The 19278-nt window shown below is 44.3% G+C and overlaps 1 protein-coding gene across 1 annotated transcript; it reads right to left on the reverse strand.

Annotated features, from left to right (window-relative positions):
• Positions 1–1774: 1774 nt before the first annotated feature.
• Positions 1775–19001, reverse strand: LOC142091031 (myosin heavy chain, skeletal muscle, adult-like). The gene is made up of 38 exons (XM_075169752.1): positions 18763–19001; positions 18532–18675; positions 18282–18438; positions 16964–16991; positions 16751–16865; positions 16573–16665; positions 16384–16447; positions 16203–16301; positions 16002–16105; positions 15783–15921; positions 14946–15064; positions 14700–14849; positions 14156–14326; positions 13356–13665; positions 13127–13200; positions 12376–12463; positions 12164–12281; positions 11874–11997; positions 11652–11788; positions 11295–11550; positions 8873–9115; positions 8588–8764; positions 8360–8505; positions 8182–8272; positions 7704–8093; positions 7408–7534; positions 7114–7232; positions 6322–6518; positions 5860–6043; positions 5608–5773; positions 5311–5435; positions 4809–5117; positions 4505–4708; positions 4093–4218; positions 3828–3998; positions 3637–3741; positions 3397–3492; positions 1775–2062 (listed from the first exon to the last, which is right to left on the reverse strand). The coding sequence occupies exons 1-38, from the start codon at positions 18967–18969 to the stop codon at positions 1907–1909; spliced, it is 5829 nt and encodes a 1942-aa protein (XP_075025853.1). The 5' UTR covers positions 18970–19001; the 3' UTR covers positions 1775–1906.
• Between the last annotated feature and the right edge of the window lie 277 nt (positions 19002–19278).

Below are 19278 nucleotides of genomic sequence, written 5' to 3' on the forward strand. Positions count from 1 at the left end.
CCTGGCTGTGGTGGCAAAGCAATGCACACTGTCAGGCAAGGAGAAAGACTGCAGGGGATGAGGAGGGATAACAAGGTTGGGAGTCTGCTAGGGAGCCATAGGGAAAAGTTGTGCAGTGGCATGAGAAGAGAGGACTAGTCTGGCATCTCTGCGAGGTGTTGGGTGGCTTTCTTAAGGTCCTTGTGATTGAAAACTGAGGTCTGCCCCTAAAGAACCCTAAAGCAATCTCCCATTGCTCTCTTCAGACAGCACTGACAGAGGTTCTTGCTCGCCAACACTCGCTAGTGCCACTGGAAGCAGGCTGGACTTCCTTGTGAGAGCTGGTGTGCTGGTGAGGCTGCACTTGGGAGCCAGGTAAGGTAAGAGCCCTTTGGATATTGCTCTCATAGGCATACAGCCACGGAGCTGTCGGTTGCAACTTCCCAGCAGTGTGAGCATCTATTTGGAGACAAAGCCTCTGGCATTGACTTCTACAAGCTTAGACCAAGCAGACAGTGTCAGGCCTTACCACTTCCCATGACCCCAAGGAACTCCACTGGCAAGTTCTCCCTTGAAAACCTTGCAAACCGCTAACCTGTGCTTGATTCACTGTACACACAGCCCTGCAGTCTTTGAGGTTTCTGAGAAAATCCTCCTGTGGTCCCCCTGAAAATAAGGGACAGAAGTTACTTGGAAGCTGAGAGCTGTTGGTTCCATGAAAACATCAGCTTAAGCAGACATCTGTGGGCTTGTCATTAACATACCTTGGCACTGTCCGTGTGTCTTTCACCCAAACTAGAGGCAAGGCTTAACGCGTCAGAATAACCCAGCTGAGATGGCTGATAGAGCACATGAGACTTCGCAGTTGTACGTGCCCACTGTGGCTCTGCTGTTCAGATCAGGGTCTGAATGAAGGAAAAAGTGTTTGACAATTTCCCCCTTCCCTTCTTCCCTCATCCCTTTCCCTTCTTCCCCAAAATATAATGTCTGTTTAGCCTGTAGGTAGGCCAGAAGGGAGGCACAGGTATGAGAGGAAGGAGCGGAGGGGTACACCCATCAGTTTTCGTCTTTCCTCTTGCCTGAGGCAATGCCACGTGCAACCTGTTGTGCGAGAGGTGACAAGGCTGATTTTTGAGGTGATGTGTTGAGGAGGCGTGTTGGAGCCCACCAGGGCGGTGTGCGAGAAATGGGCCCTAAGGGCTGCCCATTTCCAGCACGCGGCCACAGGCAGGGCTCAGCATTTTGTCCACTGCAGCGAAACTAGGAGCAGGTGGTGGCAGCAGCTGAGGGAATCTAGGGTAAGAGAATGGCACAGTTTAGGGGCACTATCAATGTGTCGTGACAGTGCTCTGTGTGCCGAATATCGTCTCTGTCAAGGAACTGTCAGTCCTTCACAGTGCAGTGTACTGTGACTTCTGATAACTTACTCAGAGTCTGATGTTTAAGGCTTGTGACTGCCAGGATCAGAAACAAGAGCAGGGAAAGGGAAAAGGAAAGGGACCACCCTCTCTTGCCTCTCACATGCAAAGAAAGATGTGCTGAAAGGACAATGGGAGGAGCATTAAGAGTATGTGAGGGCAGGAGCAGGGCAAGGAGCTGCTGGAGACGGAAGAGAGCACAGGCTGCACTATCAGTAGTCTCCACGGGAATGGCCAGCTTTTAAGTTTGTGGGTCCTCAATCCAGAGTTTGCATTAGCTTCTCCCTTCCCCCAGCCAGGAAAAGCAAGAAAACTTGTGCTGCAATGCAATATCCCAGGCTTGATTAGGAAAAAAAAAGGCGGCACTGTTCATAGTGTGTATGCAAAGGAATCTACAGTCTTTATTCTCTAGACATTGAGGTGGGTACAGAGACTAATTACAGAAGAAAGTGACTGAGAGGTTCACATTTTGTGCAGCCCTCAGGTCACTTTGCTGCCTCATGACATCCTCACTCTTCCTCTCCTATCTTCTTGCTGTGAAACTCCCGACTTTTCACTCGGAGCTTGTTGACCTGCGACTCTGCAATGTCAGCCCGTTCCTCGGCTTCCTCCAGCTCGTGCTGGATCTTGCGGAACTTGGAGAGGTTGACATTGGACAGCTCCTCCTGTGCGGAGAGAGGTAGTTGGTGGTGAGGAGTCCAGGGCAGGGGTTTCAGTCCTCCTGTGCCTCGGCCTTGCAGGGCTGTAGCTATTCCCCAGGGGAAAGCACAGACCTCCTATCTCCCACCTACCACTGATAACCCAGAAGCCTCACACAGACCTCCTCATCCTCCCTTGTTTATAGTATCCCATCCCAACCAACTAAACCAGCTTTTGAACTGTTATCACTGTTCTGCCCTCTGGAATGTGTAAAGGGGAATGGACAGCACAGCAGCCTCTGTTTTTAGATGTTGAGAATCATAGAATCATAGAATCATTAAGGTTGGAAAAGACCTCTAAGATCATCGAGTCAACCGTCAACCCAACACCACCATACCCACTACACCATGTCCCTAGAAAAAGCTGTTTGGGCTGCAGTTTGTTATTCTTTACACGCAAAGATTAGGGCTAAGAAAGAGCAGCAGCACTACCAAGAAAGAACATGTATACTCCCCAAACATGAGTTTATATGGTATCCTCAGGGTGGAAGCACTTGCCCCCTCTTGCCACTCCCCACTACGTGAGTATAGCTTCTCCTTCTTTCTCCATGTGTGCTGTGACAGCACTGTCAGGTAACTGCCCATCTCCTTCTTCTTCCATAGCCATACAACATCCCCCCACAATCCACCCTCCTCTTCTAGCCACTGTCTGCAGTCACATATCTCATCACTTTGTCTTATGAAGAATGTTGCTTTGCAGAAGAAATTGAAACTTATTTCTAGTTCAGCAGATGAGCTAAGCATCTCTGTCTCCTGTTCTGGCTCAGTGTCCTAGGCCTGCACTCTCTGATATAAGGTGAAGAACTTAGAGGAGATGAGTCCGTTTGAACCCATACTTGTCCCTCTCACAAATCATTCACTCATCACAGGACAGTAAAAACCTGTCTATACTGGCCTATGCAGGAAGCAACTTGGCTCAAGAATTTATCAGCTGAGAGGCTGGTTGTGAGCCGTGTCTGTAAGTCTGTCCTCCTGTATAAAAAACATTGCAGGACATCCCTTAGTCTATCCCTGACAGGAGCATGGCCAAAAGAAAGCAATGTCAACCATACTCTCAGATTTATGTTCCTAGAGTCATTAAATTTCTCATGGGTAACCACTCCTTACAAGCTTTACAAGGAAGTGTTTCTTGTAGGCACACACTAAACCATTCCCAGATGACTGACATTTCTTTCCCTGCAGTTGAAGTCCATCATTGTTCACCAGTTTCTATGATTTCCAAAAAATTCATATTCATATCCCATATGATTTGTGTTCCTCCTCAGAAAGTGATGATCATTACCAGTACAAGCAATACTTACAGCCTCCTCAGCTTGTCTCTTGTAGGATTTCACCTTCATTTGCAGCTTGTCCACCAGATCCTGCAGCCTGAGAATATTCTTCCGGTCTTCCTCAGACTAGAGCAGTTGGCAAACAGGAAAGAGAATGAGTTGGTTTCCCCACCATGTGAGTTAGCAATTCCCCTTGGCAATCAAGTGCAAAAATTTTTACTTCCTGCGAGGCGAGTGGGCGTGTCAGCCCAAGGAGGCTTCCTGCCTTACCTGGTAGGTCAGCTCCTTCACCCTCCTCTCGTACTTGCGCACACCCTTCACGGCTTCAGCGCTGCGCTTCTGCTCAGCATCAACCTCCCCTTCCAGCTCCCGCACCTGCAGTGAGAAGCCCATCTTTGGAGCTTCCCCGGTGGTTACTTACGTGACGTGTTCACTCATGCACGAATACCAGCCCTACGCACTCTGGCCTCCAGCTTCTGGATTTGCTTCTTGCCTCCCTTCAGTGCCAACTGCTCAGCCTCATCCAGACGGTGCTGCAGGTCCTTCACCGTCTGGTCCAGGTTCTTCTTCATCCTCTCCAGGTGGGCGCTGGTGTCCTGCTCCTTCTTCAGCTCTTCTGCCATCATGGCTGCCTGATGAGAGCAAAAGGTCAAAGCCATTTTGGGGCTGGAGACATTTTGGGGAGAAGGCACTTATCTTAAGCAGTGAAAGGAGTCCCTGACTCACATCCGTGATGGCCTTCTTGGCCTTCTCTTCAGCATTGCGGGCTTCCTGGATCGTATCCTCCATTTCACCCTGAATTTGGGCAATGTCTGTTTCCAGCTTCTTCTTGGTGTTGATCAAGCTGGTGTTCTGCACAAAGAGAGATTGCCAGACTTGTGCTCTGAGGTCTTCAATACCAAACCTACAGCCTGAGCCGAGTCTTTACTCTTCAAGCTTGCAATTCAAAATCTGGAATTCTTTTTAAAATGGTGGTTTACAAAATGTGAGTGGTGGGCTCAGGTGTCGGGCTCTGAGCTTGCCTTCCCTTGTGGATAGCAGCAGAGAGGCCACTCTAGTACCTCCCTATCCTCTGCTATACAGCAGCCCTCTGTGTTTGTTAAGTGTCAACACAACTGCTTTTGCACCACACCCTTACCTGGGTGTGGAGGAGCTGCACACGTTCAGTGGCATCCAGAAGCTCCTGCTCAGCCACTTTCCTTGACCGCTCCGTCTGCTCCAGGGCTGCCCGTAGCTCCTCAATTTCAGCCTGCAACAGGTTTGCTCTGCGCTCCACCATGGCCACCTGCTCCTTCAGGTCCTCCTGTGTCCTGAGAGCATCGTCCAAGTGTATCTGGGTATCCTGTCAAAGAGATAAGAGAAATTGCAAGGAGACACTGTGTGCTTGGGTGCCAAAAGTGTCAGGGATGTCATTTCTCTTTCGGTAGCTTTGCTGGACTTACCTTGAGCACTGCCTGTGTGTTTCTCAGGTTCTTTTGTGCCTCTGCAGCCACGCGGTTGGCATGGCTCAGCTGGATCTCCATTTCATTCAGGTCTCCCTCCATCTTCTTCTTCAGCCGCAGGGCTTCATTCCTGCTCCTGATCTCAGCGTCCAGGCTGCTCTGCAAGGACTCCACGATTCTGAGGTGGTTTCTCTTCATCTGGTCGATTTCTTCATCTTTCTCTGCTATCTTCCTGTCAATCTCAGACTTCACCTGGTTGAGCTCAAGTTGGAGGCGCAGGATCTTCCCCTCTTCATGTTCTAGGGAGGCCTGGACAAGCGGACACAAACATTTGTGGCGTTGATAAAGCTGCTGCTTGCTTTTTAGGTAATTACAGAATATTTCAGGAAATCTCAGCTGGCTGCACTCCCCAGCCACAACAGAGGGGGACCAAGCATTTTTTAGCCATATTTCCCCATTGCTCATATTTTTAGTACAGACACCAGTGATTGTGGGCATATACCTCAGCTTCCTCCAGAGCAGCCTGGATTTCAGATTTCTCCTGCTCAATCTGCTTCTTGACTTTCTCCAGCTCATGAATTGCCTTTCCTCCCTCGGCAATCTGCTCCGTGAGGTCAGCAATCTCCTCTGTGGGAACAAAGACCAAGGGCACGGTCAGTCACAGAGCAGAATGGGAAGGGCCCTGTCACACCAAGGTGACAGGCATCTTTGCCGACCTGCAGGCACAGACCCGTGTGGAGCGGTGGGTGGTGGTGGAGAGTGAGAAAGGCCTGCCAGGAGCGGAGGGCCAGGGACTTACGCTGCAAGTTCTTGTTCTCACGCTTCAGCGTTTCCAGGTGGTCCAAGGACTCCTCATAGGCATTCTTCATCTTAAAGAGCTCCGTGCTGAGAGAGCGAGACTCCTTCTGGGAGGCTTCCAGCTCAGCCTGTGTTTCCTCATACTTCTGCTTCCACTCTGCCAGGATCTGAAGAGAAATGGGGCGTGAGTATGGATATGGCAATCAGGAGGGGACGCTCTGCCCAGCAGCCCCAGGCCTGGAGCCCAAAAGACCTTGTCAAAGTTCTTCTGCTTCTTATCCAGAGCTGCGCAGGCGGCATTTGATCGCTCCACGTCAATCATCAGGTCCTCCACTTCATTCTGCAGCCTCTGCTTTGTCTTTTCCAGGGAGGCACATTTGGCATTCACAGCTTCAACGTGTTCCTCTGCATCCTGCAGGCGCTGTGCCAGCTTCTTCCTGGGAGGAGATAAGCACAGCTCACAGTTCTACAAGGTCATTCTTAATCATTTTGCATTCTGCAGTCACACAGTGTGAAGGGCTTCATTTATGCTGTTCTTAGCCTTTGCCTTTACTAAAGCACTAAAACTTCTATAGGATAAAGATTCCCACTTTCTGTTACCCTTCCCCAAAGCAAATCCCTGACTTATTCCTCAAAATATTTTGGTGTGTCTCTTCCAACATTGCCTTTGAATTTTTAGCCCCCCCTGGCTTCTTCACATCCTATCACCACGTACTTGGCCTCCTCCAGCTCCTCCGTGCGCTGAATAGCGTCCGTCTCATATTTGGTTCTCCACTGGGCCACTTCGCTGTTGGCCTTGGACAGGGCGCGCTGCAGCTCCCCCTTGGCTTCCTGCTCCTCCTCATACTGTTCCCGGAGCAAGTCACAGTCATGGCGAGCAGACTGCAAGGCATGGGCCAGGGCGTTCTTGGCCTGGGGAGACAATGGGATTGGGACAATGGATTGGGATAATTGCCTGTGGGGCAACAGAATATTAACTTAGGGAAAGTTGCTGAAAAGTCTTTGAATCTGACAGTTAATGTCAGCTCAAGGGAAAAAGGTACATTGATTCCATATTCTGAGCAGCTTCTTATCTCTTCATTCATCAGAATCTAGAATGTTACCTCAGGAGAGATGATGGTGTAGTTGTCTAAATGACAACTATAAAGCTGGGAATTGTTGAATCTTTTTAAATATGTTCTAAAGTTTCAGCTTCCATTATGGAAAAGTAAAATAAGAAAAGCAGTTTTTTAGATATATCTCAACCTTTTTTTATATGCCACCATTAATCCGAATAAAGACCTAAAGTTGTCCTTCTCTGTCTCAGTATCCAGGTTGGAGGCGATGCTCTCCTCAACTTTTCTTCCCACACTAGAGAGGGAGGTGGCAAATTGTCCATCTAGTTTGAGAGCTCCCAAATTAAAATGATATGGCTAACATATTCTGATTTTACATGAGAGTAGGAAATATTCTGAAAGAAAATGGAATCGGAATTCAAAGTCAAACCCCCTACAGGAACTACCTTTACCTTTATTTCTTCCTCTAAATGTCTCTTTAGTTCCTCGATCTGTTGAGTAAATGCCTGTTTGCCTCTGGATAGCTGAGATATCAAAGCATCTTTTTCTTCCACCTGGCGTGAATATTCACCTGAGAAATTTTACAGATAGACTGTAATTTAAAAAGCAATACCAAACCAATGTGTCTTTAAAGCACTGTATACCAGTTGACAGAGTATACACCAACTTGAGTAAAACATCACTCTCTTTCTTGTCATCATCTGTTACAAGTTCTCCCATTCCAGAGAGGTGTGGGGGTGTGTTACCTGCTTCTGTTTGCAGACGAGCTCTTTGAGTATTGAGGTCATTGATCATGCGCTGATGCTCTTCTTCTTTTGTCTTAATCTCACTTAGCTGGTCTTCCAGAGTGCGACACATTTTCTCCAGGTTTGCCTATATGTAAAAAACATGTAAGGAAAGAGGACTATCACTAAATTCTAGCATGTTGTTCTCATGATGAAAAACAACGCAACTGTGTGTGATAGCACAATGTAATCAGAAGGTTCAAAATCATGTATCAGGTCATGTATCATAAGGCAGTAACCTGACAGAATCTCTGTACCTTGGCTTTAGAGACAGACTCCATGTTACTGGCCAAGTCGTCAATCTCCATCTTCAGCTCACTCTTCTCCTTCTCCAGCTTCTGCTTCACTCGTTGCAGGTTGTCGATCTGCTCCCCAAGCTCAGCTGTGCTGTCCGCATGCTTCTTCCGCAGGGCGGCAGCCGTGGCTTCATGCTGCAGAGTGGCCTCTTCGAGGTCGCGACGCATCTTCTGAAATTCTGCCTCACGCTTCTTGTTCATATCGATCTGAGCTGCGGTAGCTCCTCCTGCTTCTTCCAGGCGCTCGCTGATCTCCTCTAGCTCCCTCGAGAGGTCAGCCCGATGCTTCTCTGCTTTTGCCCGAGAAGTTCGTTCCGCCTCAATTTCCTCCTCCAGTTCCTCAATACGAGCCTGGGGAACATTACGGACCCCTCACACCCATGCCCTCCTCTTACCTGCCCTGAGGCTGGGTGAAAGAGGAGAAGGAACAGAGACTTGCCTGCAGCTCCTTGATCTTCTTCTGTAATTGCATGCCCAGGGCTTGCTCATCCTCGATTTTGCTCTGGATCTGGCTGATTTCAAAGTCTTTCCTTTGCACAAAACAAACCATGTCAGAGTTCAAAGAAAAAAGACAAGTGCACCAGCCCAGCACTCAGGTGCCACACAGCCACACTTACTTCTTGAGTTTCTCATCCAGCTGCTGCTTATCATTTTCCAAATCCATTATGCTGTCATGGGCCAGCTTCAGGTCTCCTTCGAGTTTCCTCTTAGCTCTCTCAAGGTCCATGCGCAGTTTCTTCTCTTGCTCCAGGGACCCTTCCAGCTAAACAGAACAAGACCATCAGTGCTCTGCCAGACAGGTTTAACTCCATACCTGTCCTGTTCTTCTGGACAACCATGCTTACATCGTCCACTTGCTGCTCCAGCTTGATTTTAGCTTTGGTCAGCGTATTGACTTTGTCCTCTTCTGCCTGCAGGTCATCCAGTGTCTGCTGATGGGCCTCTTGGAGGGCTTTCTTCTCTTTTGTCAACTTCACAATGGTCTCGTCCAGGGCTGCCATCTCCTCTGTGAGGTTTTTCACCTTTGAGAAGAAGGGAGCAAGTGCAGATAAAAAAATGTTGTTTAAAACTTTATACTGTACAACAAAACAGAGGTCTTTTCTGTGAAAGTAACATCTTCTGCCTCATACCTTGTTTTCAGTGGCATGTTTTTCCTTCTCAACCTTGGCCAGTGTTAACTCAAGGTCATCAATATCTTTCTTCAGCTCTGAGCATTCATCCTCCAGTTTCCTCTTCTTGGCTGTCAGCTCAGCATTAATTTCTTCCTCATCCTCGGCCCTTTCAGTTACTTCTTTAACTTTAGCTTCCAGCTGGATTTTGGTTTTGATGAGCTGGTCACACCTTTCCTCAGCATCAGCCAAGCTATCTGCTTCCTGGTGGGGAGACACAGATTTTTCGTTTGTTTTCTGAACTTTTCTATATAAGTGTGTGTTAAAATGTGGCCTGAAGTTGGCCTCTCCTCAAGCAACTTTAATATTGCTTTTTTTTTCATTTTTTTTTCTGGGTTGCATTATACAGCTTCTCAGTTGGAAACAATACTGATTCCTAAATTTTTTTCTGTCTCCTAAAATGTCTCACAGATGTGGTAGGTGTGAGAATTTCTCATTTACCTAGATGAGAAAGTGCTTGGAGACATTTCTCTTCACAAACACAGTATTCAATATCTTTCCTTTTGTAACTGAATCCTTCTGAACCCATTATTATGTTGGGAGTAAAGGCTCTGCTAGTTTCAACAATAGTATAATAGAAAAAAGATTATTCACTTTCTAAATGTCTTAAGGCTGCTGTGCAAGTGGGGTCTTACCCTTGTAAATCAGCTACCTGTGTGTCATTCTTCCATACTGTGTCTGGAGTGGCGTATGCTGGTTTCAGCTGATCACCACATCATCTCACTCTTTGGTGGGCTTTCGGTGTAATGAATTTGTTTTGTCCCAAATGAATTTGAAAGGCAAATATCTTATAAGAAAGTCCAATGGGATATTTATTTTTCTCCATGTACTAGGGAAAAGAGGTAACACGGGGTTCCCATTTTCTATGGGAGTGTTCAAATAACTGGGTAATTCAGTACTGTGTTCCATTTTTAGTTGGTAATTTAAGTAATTTAATCAGTAGATTAAGATGACTTTGTAAGGTGCCATTGAATATCAAATACTTTTGTGTATATTTTTAAGCAATATTTTTTTTTGTGAAGTGCTGTGTGTTGACAAGGTTCATAGGATTGTGGTGCTAAAATTATTAATATTTAAGATTGAGAGGTCTGGCTATGAAGTTATCTTTACTAAAAGAATATTTCTTTCAACTAAAAGCTAACAGTCCATGATTGTTTCCAACTCCCCACTTCCGAGCTAAGATAGTACTGGGTGTGCCACTCCTATAAGCTCCACCGAGAGCCAGTCTCTCCATATTGTCATGTTATTTACTGTTTGATTCCTTAGAATTGTTGAAGTTAGCAAGCTACTTAACTAGAACATCCCTCCCAAGGATGGGTACCTGGCTTTGTTAACATTGAAATGATTGTTTTTCCTCACCACTTCCTTTTTTTCTGATACAGCATATAGGTTGTGTCTCTGCAATTGGCAGAGAACAGGGGAGCAGAGGGAGAGATGCTGTCTGAATGTTCTCTCACTGTGTTTATAGTTAATAAAGTTTCTCTCTGAGCTGTTCTAAATTGTGCCCCCAGACTGTGTTGGGGACCCCAACACAAGTACATTATGGAAAGGTGGCTTTTAGTGGAAAGGAATGTTCTTTTAATAACTATAACTTCTTAGCCAGATCTCTCAATCTTAAATATTAATAACTTTACCACCACAGGATGTTGTTTGCAGTGGAACTACCATAGAAAATCCAGATTAGAGATGCAAAAAACTACAATGTTCCAAAAACCTGAAACCTTTTGCTTCATTATAAATGTCATTTATGACCTTGATTCATACCAGTTATGTCTAAAGCATACAGAGCTCTTTTGTGTAATTAACAACTGAGGGAAGAAGAACCCCACCCGGATGGTATGACTTTTTCTTGGAAACAGGAACTCTGTGTCTGTATATTCTTAGACTAAGGAGAAATTTGAAGCTGTATTTCCCAATTACTGATTGAATGATTAACTGCTAGTCATTAAGCAAAGGGTGGATGGCTTTTCCTGCACCTGAATTTACAAGAACCACTTTCAACTCTGGCTTGCATTTCATTGTTCTACCTCCTGGTGAGATGGAGATACCCCCTGCAGGACTCATCTGCTCAAAGGGAGTTGGGGGTTCAGACAAAACTCTGCTTCGAGTATTTCATGTTGGCTAGCTATATCTGCCTCCTTCCTCTGAAGGGAAAGCACTGACTCCCTCTTGGAGCTCCCTGCTTCTTTGCACTGGCTGTTAGAGTGCTCACAACACCACTGCCAGACACTTGTTTCCTCAACTTCACGTACATATGATAATGTACGTAATTCACCAAATAGCTGACTTTTGATCTTTTATAGTCTGACCTTCTGCTTTGTAAAGAGCAGTCTGAATGTATAGACTCCTTTTCTAGGTGATAAATTAATGGTGATAAACTCACAGCCTGCACTTGGAGCTGCAAGTCATTTTTTTCCTGCAACAGGGCCACCATTTTCTCCTCCAGCTCCTTCCTCTTTGCCTCAGACTTTGCAAGCTCTTCCTTGGTTTTCTCAAACTCTTGTTTCATGTTGGCCATCTCCTTCTCAGATTCTGCACTCTTCAGCAAAGGCTTGATCTTGAAGAACAGCTTCATCCAGGGCCAGTGCTTGACATTCATGAATGCACGAACGTTGTACTGGATGCAAAAGATGGACTCCCTGAAGCATAATTAAAATGTACATTGAGTATTTTCAGTGTGACGAGTGTCAACACTTTCCCCCAGGTACAGTGACTTTAACTGAAGATGAGGAATGTCTACCTCCTCTCCACCATTCTCTGGTACTCCACTCTCATCAGGAAGCCCCTGCACCTGGCCTGTGTGCGAGTGATGAGCTGTGCCAGCTTCTCATCCCTCATCTCCTCCAGGAGTCCCAGCAGCCCAGCTTTGAAGAACACCTTGAGAAAGGGAATGTTGCAGCACATCACTGTCAGGTAGAGCAAAGCACAGGCACACAGTGAGTGAGTCAAGGGGGGTTTGTACCTTGGTGTGACCAAATTTGTACTGGGTGTGGTCCACATCGATTGACCCAAGAAGCTTCTCAGAAGCCTTCTTGCTATCAATGAACTGTCCCTCTGGGATAGCACTGGCATTAAGCACCTTGTATCTGTGAAAAGAAAGAGGAAGATAGGTAGATTTTTTCCCAACCAACACACACTGAACCCCACTGGCGCATATATATATATCTATTTTTGACAGCAGAGTCCAGCCTGAATGAACCTGTATGAATGAACCAACGTTGCTTTTAACAATGCTAAGTGCAGTGCTTTTACCTCTGTTTGAAGTCAGCATAGAGAACTCTGCTAGGGAAACCTTTCCTGCAAATTCTGATACCTTCCAGCACACCGTTACACCGCAGCTGGTGAAGTACCAGTTCATGCTCCATGGCACCTAGAAATTCAGAGCATAAAAGAATACCACAGTTTCCAGTGCAGAGGGGAATAGATGTGTCAGAGGAAGCTCTCTTTCTGCCTGAGCGTCTTACCAGGTGTTTTTGTTTCATTTGGGATGATGCAACGGACAAAATGGGGGTGAGTACTCCGTAGATTGGTCATCAGCTTGTTTAAGTTCTCCTAGAGGGACCAGTTAGTAATGTGAGTTTCCTATGTCCAGTGTTTGATGCATCAAGGACATGGTAATGACTTTACAATTTCTCAAAATCAGCTGGGTTTCAGAACACTTAGGTAAAGCCACAGAAACCAAATATTTTTTCTATTTGAAGATATTGAAATAGACTGAAACAGTACTATGTTGCTATTGATCCAGTGGAAACTAATGTACTATTTCACAGTTTCACACAAAGTAATTAACTTCTAGGTTTTTCATGTTCTGTCTTCTAAAGTCAATCTGCTTAAGTAAAAAAAGTGAGTTTTTTTCAAATAAGATAAATATCTCCCTGGAGAATGTTTAGAAGGAGACTTTCAATTTCCCAATGTATCAACCTGACAGAAATGCAGGAATGCTAAAATTATAGTTCTAGTCTAACTCAAAGACATAAAAATGTAAAGATTTGAATAATATCCCCTCTAAACAACACCAACAAAAAAAGATTAGGCTGAATGCTTATTTTTGAACATGACATATTAGCAATACTGAAATTAATCCTGGAAAACCTGATGCAGAATTTCCAAAGAATTTTACTACTGTGACAGCAATGCAAAATAACCCTTTCAGATTTAATATTATCTTGCCCCCTTTCTTCATATTACAAAGAGATTACAAATGCAGTACTGTACCCGGAAAAGAGCTGAGACAGTCTGGAAAGAAGAACCCTTCTTCTTGCCACCCTTTTTGCCACCACCACCAGCCTCTGCAAATGGAAGAAAAGAAAAAAAGTATTAAAAGTATGGATGTTGCATATTGGAGACTACAGAACACAAAACAACTTTAAATGTTTAGCGTTTACTGCTTTAATTCTGTATCAGCATTGTCCCACACTGAAAACACAATTTTCACAGAGCTGACCTGCATCTGCTCCACCATAGTTGGCAAAGAGTAAGGCCAATGTCTTCACGGATGATTTCTGGTACAACCCAATGACAGTTTCATTCAGGGGGTCTTTGTTCTTCTCAAGCCAGCCAGAGATGTTGTAGTCCACCGTACCAGCATAGTGTATCAGGGAGAAGTGGGCCTCAGCCTTGCCTTTGGCAGGCTTGGGCTTCTGGAAGTTACTGGACTTGCCCAGATGCTGGTCGTAGAGCTTGTTCTTGAAAGAGGTGTCAGTTGCCTTGGGGAACATGCACTCCTCTTCCAGGATGGAGAAGATGCCCATGGGCTGGAAGACATTACAACAGACAAGAGGGAGAAACAGATTAGAAAGGAAACATCCCTTGGTTGGAAAGTTGCTGGTGTCAGAAGAGAAAGCTGTTCCTGTGCGTTTCATGAAAGTAAGTCAGAGAAAATTAACTAAGGCTCAACTTTTTTCAGTGTTGCTGTTTCATTTGAACTTATGTAAATGCCTTTGCTGATGAAAAAATTACAAGCATGACATTGTGAAATACTATCCTCTCTATAAAACTTCTTTACTGGTAGGAACTTACAGAACACGACAGTCTTTTATACAACTTCATTTTGTAATCTGGAAATAGATACTCTCACCAAAAGTCCTGATATCTGAGTATGACCTCCAAAACCACTTCCACCCTGTTGTCACTTTCATAGGGTATATATTTGAAAAAGCCAGAATATTCTCACGTGTTTCTTAAGTATGTTTCTTGGCAAGTATGGAAGATTCAACGTATAATACATTTGAACAGGAAGGATACCTTCTCAATCAGCTCAATGCAGGCTGCCAGGTCCATCCCAAAGTCAATGAATGTCCATTCAATTCCTTCCTTCTTGTACTCCTCCTGCTCCAGCACGAACATGTGGTGGTTGAAGAACTGTTGCAGTTTCTCATTGGTGAAGTTGATACACAGCTGCTCAAAGCTATTGAACTGGCAGACATAAAAAGACATGCAATATTTTCAAGGTTCAGCAATAATAGCAAGATGTTTTCTTGTGCAATCCTAATTCATCATGTGTGATACTTCAAATACAAAGCCTCTTCCTGTGTAGTTTTCCTATGCTGTCTCTCTAGGATAGGCTTTGCTTTTAGAAAAGAGAGAAGGTTTCAAATTCAGTGTAATTAAGACATTAGTTTTCTATTATTATTATTTTTTTGCAGAATTAAAAAAGGTGATTCCAAAAGCCCTGCAAATAAGTGTAGGAAGATACTAACTTCTATTAAAAATGAATAGAATTCATTCAAAATTCCCTTTACTCTCAGTTGTCCTTCTATGAAAATGCTAGGAAAACTGTGTTCCTTACATCAAAGATCTCAAAGCCAGCAATGTCCAGGACACCAATGAAGTACTGTCTGGGTTGCTTGGTATCCAGCTGTTGGTTGATGCGAATAACCATCCACAAGAACATCTTTTCATAGACAGCTTTTGCCAGGGCACCAACTGCATTGTTCACCTAAAGCAGAGAAGAAAGGACCAGAGTTACCTCCTAGGGTCAAAGGAGAATCCTCCAGTACACTTTCAAGCCATTTTCAAGCTATCTTCTATTTACCTGCTGCACAGTTTGACCTTTGGTCACATATTCATTCCCAACTTTGACTCGAGGGTAGCACAGCGCCTTGAGTAGGTCAGCTGAGTTCAGGCCCATCAGGTAGGCAGCCTTGTCAGCCACTAAACACCAGAAAACAGTGAGAGAGAAATAAATATTGGACAATTCCTAAAATTTGGTCCGTGCAGGACTGTCTCAAAAGTAACAGCAGTGTTCACTGTTACAGAGTTGCACAAAAATATCTGAGTCAAAGCTACAAAGCTAATTTCTTCTCTGTTGTCTTCAGGATTCAGAGTCTACACCACTTTCTGAGCTTCAGTTTCTACAAATGTTCTTCAAGACTACGGGACTTCACACTTTCTTTCTAGTTGTATAGCAAGAAGATACATCACTCAGAGAGTTGGAAGCATGGATTGTACTTCCTGCTGTGACAGAGACTAATCAAATACAAATCTCACGTCAGAGTTCCCCCCAATAGGTGAGGGTGAATAGGAGCACAGCCTCCCATCCTGTTAAGGCTGAACTACTTCACTACTCCACAATACAGCAGAGATTGCAAGGTGTATTCCAACAAAAGTATGACTAATAATGTTATGGGAATTGACATCCATGCTTCCCGGCTTCCTGGCAGCGTACACCAGATCTTTTATTTATTAAGTGGTCACAGAATAAAATTACAGGTATCATTAGATGAGATACATGTATCAACTGTCATCTAGCCATTGAACACATTTTTTTTTAGTTTACGCTTTTGCATATTTAAAGCCTGAAATCCACCTAAGTCCTTCTTTTGGTGACAAAGACAATCTCTTTTGGAAAGTTTGTTGAATCTGCTGATACCTTCTGTGCCATCTGGCTCTGCCTGCTCCTCTCGTTGTTTCTGCTTGAACTTCAAGTTCCCGTAGTGCATGACAGCCCCTGTCAGCTTGTAGATGGCAATCTTTTCATCAGCAGTGAAGCCCAGGATATCAATGGCACTCTGGCAACAGAAACAGTAAAGTAAATGTATATGTACCAGCGCTCCTATCCACCAGATGACCTGTTTTGTAAGTTACTTACATCTGTAGCCATCAGTTCCTCCTGGTCATCAATGCTGGGAACAGTGATTTCACCTTGACTCACAAAGTGGAAATCATAAGGGTTGGTGGTAATGAGGAGCATGTCTGAAAGCAAAAAAAGGGAAAAAACAAGCTTACTTTAGCTTTCCAGGTGACACAATGAGCTATTGCTCTGTGACTTTCCTTCAAAAAATCTTCCTACCAATTAGCTCTGGCTTCTTGTTGGAGGTGATCTGATAAAATATGTGGTAGCTTCTTTCTGCCTTGAGCTGGAAAGTGACTCTCGACTTCTCCAGCAGATCTGGCAAGGACAGTAGGACAGAGTTAGCAGAAGCACTGGGGAGGGTTAGAAGGAATGTGATCAGGCCAGGAGAGTCTCTTACAAGTTTCAATGTCAGCAGAAGCCAGTTTGCCTGTGGCTCCAAAGTGGATTCTGATGAATTTGCCCTGTTAAGGAGAAGCAGCAGCATTTCAGCCTGGATGCATTTCATTGCCATTCCTTATGTGAGAATACCACTAGTCCACCACTACTGTTATAATGAGGAGGGATTTTGTCTAAAGCAACAACTTACAAAGCGTGAGGAGTTGTCGTTCCTCACAGTCTTAGCATTTCCAAAGGCCTCCAGTAGTGGGTTGGCGCTGATGATTTGATCCTCAAGCGTTCCCTGCAGGATGATAATTATTCAGTTACAGTGTTTAGTTGACATGGCAATTACATGTCAAGCGTTCAGTCTGTTCTTCCTGACACACCTGCATTTTGCCAGACTGCTGCTCCTCCTTCTTTTTCTCCCCACTTGCTGCAATTGTTGCAAAGTACTGGATGACACGCTTTGTGTTCACAGTCTTCCCTGCACCGGATTCTCCACTGTCAAACCAAAGAGAGAGACAGAGACCGTATGGTCAGGCAGGTGGTCCCCCAGCACCCGGCAGCCCCGCAGGGACCCAAGCAAGGAATGTACATACGTGATCAGGATTGACTGGTTCTCGCGATCTGTGAAAAGACAGAGATAAGAAAGATTTTCCTAGTGCTCATGAATAATAAAGAACTCAAAAACTAGGAGAAAAACATGAATTGAAACTTCCAGAGGATGCAGGGACAGAAGACAGTGAAAAGTCCTGGGAATTCTAGTGGGTACTTTTGATGGTCCCAGCAGTACTTCAGGTATTATCAACTGGATTAGTAAAGACATCACTTCAGAGTAGCTTTTGTAGTCTTATGCCTTTCAAGATATTGTCTTCTCATCAGGCTACTTATTTCTCTCTTATTAGGTAAGTACATGTAGCAAAAACATTGAGGTTGGACTTTGACAGCATGAAGCTAAAACTTTCCTGAGTAATCTTACAGAAATTTGGAGGCATCATGAACAACAGAAACATCTGACAAACCTCCCACTATTTTTCATCTCTTTTTTTTTGAACCCCTATATATACAGAAATTATGTATTCCTGAGATCATACATAGCCAAAGTTAATTTTTCATTTTTTTTATTCTGGATCTATTTCCCAGTTTGTAACAAAAGAACAGGAAAAGAAGATCTAAAATCCTGCACATCTTTGATTTCAATGCATACATAGGGAAGAGAAAATAAGAGGTGGAAGGAAGAGGAGAAAGCAGAAAGAACTTTTTAAAAGCCATTCAATTTAAATGCTAAAAGATTTATTTTTTCCTTGACATTGTTTTCTGAGGTTTACTTTTCACTGTAAGGTGCAATTGATTTACAGTTGCATAGAACAGTGTAGGGGTTATATAGACCATTAAAGGGTGTATGTACTTTAGACCACCCGGTCATCTTTTCCATCATGAATGCCATTTGCATAATAATCAAGTGAAGCTTATGTACATGTTCAATGCAGAGATACGCTGTTTTACTTGTTAGCAGTGATGCTTGCAAATTTGAATTGACCTTATACACATAATTTACAGGGTATGTGTGATATTATTGTACTCTGTACTCTGAGACTAGTTTAGTGATTAAGATACATAAATCTATGCATATATGTAAGATCCCATTACAGTCAGTAAAGTCTACACCAGAAAACAGGTGTCTTCTTTCCAGTGAATTTACTCCTCCTAGATTATTTTCATTAGGTCCAGGTCTTTATTGATTATAACAGGAGTACAGACACTCAGCTCAGACCATTAGAGTTAAATCCATTAATCTTCCATTAATTTTACACATACAATATTTTAAGTGTTGCACCATATTTCCAGAGAATACCCTACATTTCCCTCTACAGATAGCTCATTGCAAGAGCAGTTCAAAGGAAATCAAGCACTCACCAGTTAGCATGAACTGATAGGCATTGTCAGAGATGGAGAAGATGTGTGGAGGGGCCTCCTGGCGCTTCTTGCCTCGGTAGGCCAACACCACCTCTGGGTTGTACACCGGCAGCCACTTGTAGGGGTTGATAGTGACACAGAAGAGACCCGAGTAGGTCTGCGAGGAAGGGAGACAGCACGTTGGCTTCCACTTAGCCTGGCAGAGCAGTTCCTCCAAGCTTCCCAAAGAAAGACTGCTGCTGGTACTTACGTAGATCATCCAGGCTGCATAACGCTCTTTGAGGTTGTACAGCACAGCTGGTTCGTGGAGGTGGGTCATCATGGCCATGTCCTCGATTTTATCATACTTGGGAGGGTTCATGGGGAAGATTTGATCATCCTTCACGGTCAGGGTCTGCCAAGGAAATGAAAGATCCACGTATGTCAGCTAAAAGCTCAGAGTGGGAATCAAATGTTGATCTAAAGCTTGCATTTTGCTCACCTCTCCAGCTTCAGTCTTGACAGTGACTTTCCCTGATTCCCTGCTCTGGATCGTCCCTTTCACAAAGGATTCTTTAGGATGAGCCACAAAGACGGATGACTTGGCATCGAAAGGCTTGTTCTGGGCCTCGATTCTTTCCTTCTCTGACTTTCGAAGGTAAGGAGCTGCCTCCCCAAAAACAGCCATCTCAGAGTCTGAAGAGGCCATGTCTGCACTTTATTGAAAGCACGTCAGCAGTGGTGTCTGGTGGGGAAAAAAAGGTTGTGGATCACTGAGAAAAATAATATAATCTATATCAGTGAGAAAACTCCTTGCTCTTTAGCTAATAAATTGCTAGCTAGTCTCCCAGAAGATCTCTTAGAAGCAACCACTGAAATCAACTTTGATTTGAACTTAAAAGTACCTAAGTCCCACTCAAAAGTGAGACTTAGTCTTCTAAAACTTGTAGGTCTTGTAACAGTAAACAGAACATTTTCTGAATATTGACTACAGTTTGGTAACACACCTTGATGAATT

The sequence above is a fragment of the Calonectris borealis genome, chromosome 20, assembly GCF_964195595.1.
Source record: "Calonectris borealis chromosome 20, bCalBor7.hap1.2, whole genome shotgun sequence".
Lineage (NCBI taxonomy): Eukaryota > Metazoa > Chordata > Aves > Procellariiformes > Procellariidae > Calonectris > Calonectris borealis.